At 52.9% G+C, this 8,468-nt stretch overlaps 5 protein-coding genes across 5 annotated transcripts; 3 read left to right on the forward strand and 2 right to left on the reverse strand.

The window, feature by feature from the left end:
• Nucleotides 1-122: 122 nt before the first annotated feature.
• FIBRA_07791 (uncharacterized protein) lies at nt 123-956 on the reverse strand (the record flags this gene model as incomplete). The annotated part of the gene is made up of 3 exons (XM_012329457.1): nt 123-386; nt 446-875; nt 931-956. The coding sequence occupies 3 exons, from the start codon at nt 954-956 to the stop codon at nt 123-125; spliced, it is 720 nt and encodes a 239-aa protein (XP_012184847.1).
• A 362-nt stretch (nt 957-1,318) lies between these two features.
• Nucleotides 1,319-2,655, reverse strand: FIBRA_07792 (uncharacterized protein; the record flags this gene model as incomplete). The annotated part of the gene is made up of 4 exons (XM_012329458.1): nt 1,319-1,699; nt 1,749-2,240; nt 2,292-2,460; nt 2,510-2,655. The coding sequence occupies 4 exons, from the start codon at nt 2,653-2,655 to the stop codon at nt 1,319-1,321; spliced, it is 1,188 nt and encodes a 395-aa protein (XP_012184848.1).
• Nucleotides 2,656-2,853: 198 nt separating this feature from the next.
• On the forward strand, nt 2,854-4,002 carry FIBRA_07793 (uncharacterized protein; the record flags this gene model as incomplete). The annotated part of the gene is made up of 3 exons (XM_012329459.1): nt 2,854-3,041; nt 3,099-3,706; nt 3,761-4,002. The coding sequence occupies 3 exons, from the start codon at nt 2,854-2,856 to the stop codon at nt 4,000-4,002; spliced, it is 1,038 nt and encodes a 345-aa protein (XP_012184849.1).
• A 376-nt stretch (nt 4,003-4,378) lies between these two features.
• Nucleotides 4,379-5,029, forward strand: FIBRA_07794 (uncharacterized protein; the record flags this gene model as incomplete). Its single annotated transcript, XM_012329460.1, has 1 exon — nt 4,379-5,029. The coding sequence occupies one exon, from the start codon at nt 4,379-4,381 to the stop codon at nt 5,027-5,029; it is 651 nt and encodes a 216-aa protein (XP_012184850.1).
• Nucleotides 5,030-6,548: 1,519 nt separating this feature from the next.
• On the forward strand, nt 6,549-7,542 carry FIBRA_07795 (uncharacterized protein; the record flags this gene model as incomplete). The annotated part of the gene is made up of 5 exons (XM_012329461.1): nt 6,549-6,929; nt 6,981-7,040; nt 7,105-7,258; nt 7,313-7,434; nt 7,492-7,542. 5 exons carry the CDS (start codon nt 6,549-6,551, stop codon nt 7,540-7,542), a joined length of 768 nt encoding a protein of 255 aa, XP_012184851.1.
• Nucleotides 7,543-8,468: the final 926 nt, after the last annotated feature.

Here is an 8,468-nt window from a genome sequence, read left to right on the forward strand (position 1 = left end):
TAAGGATGTCAACATAGAGGACAAAAGGACCGCTCACGTTGACGTCGTGCCTGTACTAGTTCCAGTACTGCAGAAGGGAATGTATCGATCAAGACATCAAATGTACAGGATTTAAGAACTGCTCACGTTGTCGTCGTGCCTGTGGTGGTGCTCGATGAGGACGTAGTGGAGGAGCTCGAGGAGGTGGACGAACTAGAAGAAGATTCGACAATGGTGAACTGGGAAGACTGGGCAAGAATAGCGTCGAGGTTATTGGTGTCCTGAACAATGTTGACTTGGTAGTCGGCACCGGCTTTCCAGCCTCCACTGGGCGCATTCACTGTCACAGAGCCAGCGCTTGCCTGGACAGAATTTTCGAGGACTTGCTGAAAGACCGGGTACTCATGCTGTAGTAATAAAGGATTGTCGGCATGCGAGATCGTATCAGAGGAAAAGGCGGACAGACCTCGTTGACGAGAACGAGAGTGAAAGTGGACGGATCGGTGGACACCGAGGTCCAAGACACGGTGTTAGAGCCAGTAGTAGACCAGGGCGTGCTGTTGGTGGGAGCAGTGACGGTGAAAGCCACCGCCGAGGCGGCGAAAGCAGCGAGCAGAACGAGGGAGGTGAACATGATCGTGGTTGTGGAGGGCGTTACGGTCGTCGGAGGATCGTCCGGGGGCGTTCTACAGAAAGAGGTCGAGAGGGAGTGTGTCGACTGGTTGGATGGGAGCCGGGGAAACGACCGAGGGCGTGCGGCAGTGCGGTTTAAGTAGCGTGTATGAACGCCCACTAGTACTGACAGATCCAGAACGCCTGGCGGCATCTGCACGCCGCACTCGTCCTTCTCACGCCTCCGCTGGCTGACATCCAGCCCTCGATCGAGATTGGCCGCCCTGCCCCCGCGAACAAATCCAAGGCGAACTTGCTACGAACAGACCCAAGGCGTACGAAGAGAAGTCGCGCACCTCAGCCATGAAGAACTGCTCCCACATCGCATAGACCTTTGTCCCTGCACAACCGCAACGACATCGGCACCGCGTTTGTGTTCCAGCCTACCCCCCTCTTACAGTCCGATGCATATCTGGCTCGTCAGAGATTGGGTCGGCGTTCAGAATACCCTTCATCCACCCCATGCCAAGCCGACTCCTGCAACCGTAACAGATTCAGGCATCAGCCACTCTACCTTTCTTCAGCAGGACATTATGCCAAAAAATCTGCCATCCCCTGCAACTCAGAACTTAGACTTAGATCGATGGGCAAGCCTGCCTTCTGGATGATAGCACCGTTCAGCCATAGCCGGGCCCATAAGCATACTAAGCAAATCCACATACATGATTCATTCCTGACTAGTGCCTATCGTGCTCAACATGGCTTCAGCATCCATCCAAAGATCCCTTTGGCCCCAGATTCCAGCCACTGCAGTGACAACCATCCAACATGAGCGCTCATCCATATGGGTTTGGCCATCAGACGAGCCTTCGTCGGTAGATGACCTGGTGCGCAAACGCTCCCTCTCTTCTATCAAAGACAGACACGCTCGAGCGAGATTGCGAAGTAAGCTTGTCTCATCTGCAGTAATGTAGTCCTCCACATGAGACAACAGAACAAAGATCCAGCGCGCATGAGCATTCGTGAACTGAAATGACGTCTCAGGACCTTGTTCGAAGTGAAGATTGATCCAGTGCGTGAAGTACATGAGCAAATGCAGAGCGTAACGCTGTGGATGCCGTGAGCAGAAGGAGAACGGGAGCATTGATACGACTTACATGATCAATATGTTGCAGCAGCGAAGGCGTCGGTTCCGGAGGCGCGTCCGGCTGCGGATCAGAGTCCTCGGAACGAAGTACCGCTACGCTCGCCTCTTCTCTGGTGTCTGGCTGCACCGGAATCTCTGAAAAAATAGGCATGGCTGTTGAAGAATCTGACAAACTTCCAGACCCAGCCGGAGGCTTCGTACTTGGAGACCAGAGGCCAGGAGACGTGGACAATACCGGCATCTGTTCTTGGGATCCATACAGGGATTCGGCAGAATAGTAGTCGACCGAGAACCCCCGCATTCCTCCCCCGAACCTGTCGTCTCGCCCTCGGCTATACCGATTCTGCTTTGGAGGTTTTACCTGCTTTGGAGGATCCCACTCGGACGAGGGGCGACCTCGAAGAAAGGCCCACCATAAATCGCGCTCCTTTTTGTCCGGAATTACCTTACGCGATGAGCTAAGAGCAGGGGCGTGCGCATGCGTTGTCGACTGCAACGAGTTCTGTTCGCGCTGATTAGTATAAGAATGCACGTCATGACAGAGTAGTGAGACCTGTCGAAAATTCTTGAAGCGCCATAAGAACTTTGTTCGCCATGCCTCTGAAGGGAGGCGCGAATGTGCTGGATTGGGGCTCGCGTCGGCCTGTTCGACAACAGACTCCTCTCCAATTTCGTAGGGATTTGCTACGCGCGTGAAGTTGGGTAGCTTGCGAGCATCGCGCCTGCTGTGTGTAAGGAAGTATACAAGAGTGTACGATGTGTGCACCGCACCTGACAGTGAATAAATACTGCATCCCATCTACTGGTACGCCATCGAAATTGAGAGGCAGGTTTGCAACTGGCAGCACCTGCTTTCCCGGAGACAGGTCCTCGTCATCTGAGAGATCCGCATCGGTGAACTTTCGCTTCGTCGCCATGTAAGTAGTCGACTTAGAAAAGAACTGACGGTAGGTGCAGTGCGGAGTGTAGAGTCTCGTTAAGCTCGAGCGCTTCTTCAGCGCTTCGGTGATTGAAGAGCGAACTTGAGCTCGGACTCGACAATATTCAAGCTTAGGTTTGAAGAGTCTCTCCTCTGCAGCGACCTTACACCTATATTATCCTCATCACGATATTCTATGGCAGATGTTGCTGACGATGATGATATCGACCTCGAGACCCTACAGGCTCAAGTCGACGTCTCCATGGCATATACAGAAAACTTGGTCTCATCGTGGATGAAATCGTCTGAAGGGGAGCTTCCTTCCTCTGGACCTCGTCGAAATGAAGAGAAGGAACTCGAGGAATATATGCGCAGACCCCCTAGGTATGTCGCCTTTTGTTGCGAGATCCAGTCACTCCGAGCTGACCGACTGGCTTGTAGACTTGGTGTAGGAGCAGCAGTCCCCGAGTCGACATCCTTGCTCAGTCGAGACACTGCTCGCCTCAAAAACAAGCTAGCGGCAAGTTCTGGAAAAAAGCGCCTCCGAGACGACGCACAGCATGCAGTAGTCGTTTTGTCCGACGACGAGGACGAGAGTAGGGCCAGTATCATCAAGAAAAAAGCTAGAGTAGACCCATTTGAGAAAAAGGGTAAACGGAAGAAGGCGCAAAAAGACCAGCCCAATGCTCCTTCCACTTCCACGACTTCTCATGGTCCCGTCCCTACTCTGGACAAGCAAAAGTCTTACCTCGGAGCTGTGTCTATCGGCGATAGCTCCTCCGAGAGTACGCTCAGTGGGACACACATCACCCTTCTATCAGACGCGCCGGCACGCAAGTCGAAGAAGAGAAAGAGGAAACATCGTGATGAAACTGCCGCTATTGATCTCACGGGCTCTCCTGCCGCGCAAACCTCTGAATTGCCATTGCCAGCTGCACCCACAGTGCTTGCTCACGACGAGGGCCAGCGAGTGGCTTCAGCTTCGCATCAAATCAGGGTGCATAACCAGTTGCGCGTGGACTCCACTAACAAGGGGAGATCACCATCTGGTACGTTTTGACGATGGATTGCGTGCACATTCTTCTCATTCTGTAACTCTGCAGTCATCAGTCTCTCTTCTGAGAAGTCATCGATCATTATGAAACACTCTCTGTTCACTGAATCTGGCCCGTCTGTGTCCGGCTCGCGGGCGAATCCATACCCACGCGTTCCGCTGCTCAATCTCCATGGGCCTCCAGGAGAGACAGAAGCTGTGGAGGCCTCGAGCAAGAAGCGCAGGAGGAAGAAAAAGAAGAAAAAGCCACTTTTGGAGGCAACGCCGGTGGAAGTCTTGTCCGATAATTGATAGCGTACCGCGTGGTTATACAGACGTGTGGAGGATGGTTGGCAGTTGCCATATCATGTCTTGACCGCTGTGTTGTATCGCCTCTCTGTCGCTCTACGTCAACAACGGGGTTGCCATCGGATTGTTGTGGAGTTAGGTGCTGTCATTCGAGTCTTGTTCCGAGTGTATCGTAATGACCGACATGCGTCGGACATTTGACAGATTCAATCATTCGCGGATGTCGATGCGTCTACATGCAAATACTTATGATACAGCCTCCGTCCTACCCCGCGGAATCAACAATGCGATACTAGTCTCGTTCGACGTCATTTGAAATCAACTACATTATACGGTGAATGAAATTCGCACTCTGGTCCTCTCTCTGGTCCGACGAAGTATGTACGCCTGCCTAGGCTCTCCAACTCGGTCTACGAGCTGTCTGATCGGCCTTGGGAGCGGCCCCTCGTCGGCTCCTACGCTGGGACCTCCGCGGCTGCTCCTTGTGGCGCCCCCTCTGAGCGTCTCGCTCCATATCGTTTGGCGGCTGAATGTGTTCAGTATTCCGTGTCAAGTGGCTCTTCTGCGCTCCGTGGTTATCATGCTGTGGTTTCGAACGACGGGAAGAGTAAGAGCGATTGGTGTTGCCACCCCCCTTCCTCCCAGACGCATAATCGCGATGGATCGCAAGTTGCATCCGAGACGGCTGCTTGCTTCTGGTGGGCCAAAAGGAGAACCAGGACATGATGCTGTCACTACCTCGCCTGCTTCCTCGCCCACTGTCACCGGCCTTTCTGGCCTTGTTGTACTTCCGGATAGCACGCGCGTGCTTCATCTCCCTAATGCCGCGACTTCTGACGCGCTCGTTGCCTGTCAGAGTCCCGCGGAGCTTGGTAACCCATCCATGAATCGTGGATGCCTTGCGGTTGCGATATCGGCTACCGCTCGGATCTGGCTGGGAAGGGCGTATCAGCAGGAGATGCAAACACGGAGGAAAGACTCTGGAGTTGCTCACCGTATCCCATTCGATATCGATCATGACAGATTGTGACGAGAAGGGTGTAGTCAGAGGACGGGAGACGGGCAAGCCTTATACGTTACCACAAGGCGGCGGCGTGTCTCGGGGAAATGACTGGCAAAGACGTCGCTGCTGCCTCATGTCCGCCACGGTCGAGGCTGCGTACCAACTTTAACAATGCTTTCCTCCTTCGATCCGCACGTACACGTGATGCACACAATAGAACGCAGGTTTGCGGGTGCCAGTGGCACGGTGGGCATTGCAATCATGCAAGTGCAATTGTGTGCGAGGATCGATGTGACATAGGTAAATTGTATCCAAGATTTGCAGAAAACCAAGGAGGTTTTGTGGGCACTAATACAATAGAGTAGGAAAAGTAGTTATTGAGAAAAATGAAACATATATGGTTCAAGGAACAATCTTTGAACATGTATTCTGTAATTACCGATCACCGATGAATGGGTGGTTTGTTCGTGCTAGAGCTTATCGCCATCCCAGATGTTTGAGTCGTATATGGATGGTTTGGCACCGATGACTGGGCGTTGATACGGTCAGAAATAGCACACGCTTGACGCGGCGCGCCGAGATACTTGGGGTGTCCTTAGCCTACTCGTAATGAATTCGTGGCTAGCACACTCAGCTTTACAAGGCCAACCCAGAGGCTCACCAAATAGATTTCCAGATATTTCCCCTCACTCACTCTGCCTCCGCATTTGGGATGGTGGTATAGCCTGTCTGGGTCAATAATGCACGGATATATTCAAAACCATTACCAGGAGAATGCACCTACGGACTGAGTGATTTGCGATACGTCACAATCCCAACATGTTGGTTTATGGGCGGTCGCTGCGTTTGGGATAATCCGCAGCACTGCAAACTTTCGCAAAGGTGGCGTCATCGAGGACACCAGTTAGTGGCTGGTTCGTGACAACGAACTGGACTCTCTCTTTGTAATTCCATGCCCGAGGTTGCTACACCCATCTGGTTGTGCCAACGTACGCATGATTTAATGTTTTATGAATGAATCCCCAAATTTTCTTCCTCCTCGAAGGGCTTTTTTTGGCAGATCTAGAGTTGAATGTCACGACATGGCCATGGTTAACAATTCTGCACGGGCAGCAAGAATGTTTGTATGAACAGCTCTCCACCAGAAGATACCTCAATACTAGATGATGGGCCCCGAGTGCCAGTGGGCAGCGCTCAGCGGTCAGACTCGGAGTCGAGGCGCCGTGGCGAGCCATCGTGTGGCTGTCCCCGTGACGATGGCGCAGGGGCGGGACAGCGGCGCAGCGCTCGTCGGCGCGCCTCACGGCCACGGTCTCGACCGTTCTCACTCGTCCTCGACTGTGGCTCGGTCGACCTACTCCTAAGATTTTCTGCTCTCGACCCGTAGCTTACCATGGTGATGGCTGTCACATCCTGTGTCTCCCGGAAAGACAGCACTCACCCGCTCTTCATAAAAGCCTATAGAGTCGGTGTACATCTATCAACCACTCCTCACCGCACAACGGACGCAGCTCTTGCATAGTGCTCACTTCGCATAGCGCCTCTCATGCCTGTCCAACTCGAGTCTATAGCCCCGCATTCGTACAGCCCAACACGAGTGCAGACTGCATCGGATACTTCTTCTGAGGACTCACGATCGCAGTCGTCGGCTGCCTCCGATTCCTCTCGGACGCCGTTACAGTCTTCTTCCTCGGGGTTCACATGTCCCGTTTTCACCCAAGAAGTCGACCCGATCCTGCTGAAGAATTCTCTCGATGACCGCATCGCATACCTCACCGATTTTCTGAACTTTACCTCCCACGACCAAGATGTGATCCTCAAGGTCGCGCCATCGGTACATGATATTATTCCGAGCCTGGTAGACGACATGTACGCGAAGCTATTTGAATTCGATATTACGAAGAAGGTTTTCATGACTCGGAATCATGTACGCACCCTATGCGATGCATTGATGCTTGTGTTGACATTCTGAATGCAGGGGTTTGACGGGCCATTACCAGAGAAGCTGGAAGATTTGGCACTTGACAGCGCACAGATTGTGTTCCGGAAGGCGCGTAGCTCGAGAATAACTACCGAGATAGACTCTGAGTATCGCGTCACAGGTGTTCATGAAGGCCTGGGCGCGGCGCGTTCTAACGGCGGATTATTCAAGTGGCAAGACATGGGCATACATGGATAAAGTAGGTATCATGCACACGGGGGTTTCCCCATTCAAACACCAGCGGACGATGGGCATCGCTCCACTAAACGTGCCTTGTGAGCAATGATAGCCTCGCGGAACCTGTTCGAGGAGCTCACCTCCGAGCACAGATCGAGATTGTGCCTTGACTCTTGGGTTTGTGCAAAACATTCTTCAGACCGCTATTTTACGACTACCGGAAGAGACAGCCAGCATGCAGACGAAGGTGGACGCCGTGGCGGCTATTAACAAGGTACGCGGACTCGCGCCGCTCGGACTCGCGCGCTTTGCTGATGACATACTTGCACAGGTTATCTGGATTCAAAATGATCTATTTTCCCGTCATTACATCGGCGAATGAACGAAGCGCAGGCTTTCATCACGTATCATCTTTACAGCTCGATGTGGAGGCCCTGCGACAGGACACGGAACCTCCTTCCATCATAATCTTCCGTGTACTGGTACTACGCCGGACGGATTTGATGTACTTGGATAGTCCTCGGACAAACACAATAATGAGATTGGCTGTCGATCGCTCGCCAAGTATCTATTCGACGGAGCGCCTGTGGCGGATCCGACGGTTCCCGCAACTGGTGAATTTCCGCGCGCTCGGCGTCTATAGGCTGAGCATCTTGTCAAGGCAATGCACTGTGCAGCACAATAGCAACATTCCTCATGTCGCCCACGACGTCTTACAGTGACCAATGGATGCGGATAAAGTGGAGAAGCCGAACCTCTGTCGATCTTGCTGAAACGTGGGCTTCACATGGAAGGTGGTTCCGTGCGATCGCTAATGCTGCTGTGCATTCGTTTCGGCGAGTGTCCGATAGTGCGCGCTGTGGTTTCCCGTTGAAGTCGGGACTTGGAGAAAGTGAGTCTATCTGGACCGAATGTCATCGTAGTCCCACTCTACTTGGATCGTTCAAACCGCCCGATGTTGATACCCGCACCTTCAACGTTTATCGCAGTAGTATTGCGTGCAGCCGTGGCCTTTGCGTACCAAGGTACCTCAACCATCTGTTGATGCACTTCGATTGTGTCCAGGGACGTCATCCACTGCGCTTCTTGATTGTCTGCCCTCGAGCCCAGGTGCCTACATTCGAAATTCAAGCAGTATAGCCTCTGAGCAAAATCAATGCCAGGCTAACCATGCACCACGAGGCGGCTCTCTGCTAGGATTCACGTCGGCGAACTTTGAGTTGCGCCAGGATGATCCACAGCGCCCACGCGCATTACACAGCCATAGACGAAGTGGTAAATCCGACCTTTTACGCGGTCACGTGTTCG

This window comes from Fibroporia radiculosa, assembly GCF_000313525.1.
Source record: "Fibroporia radiculosa TFFH 294 genomic supercontigs, scaffold16192, whole genome shotgun sequence".
NCBI lineage: Eukaryota > Fungi > Basidiomycota > Agaricomycetes > Polyporales > Fibroporiaceae > Fibroporia > Fibroporia radiculosa.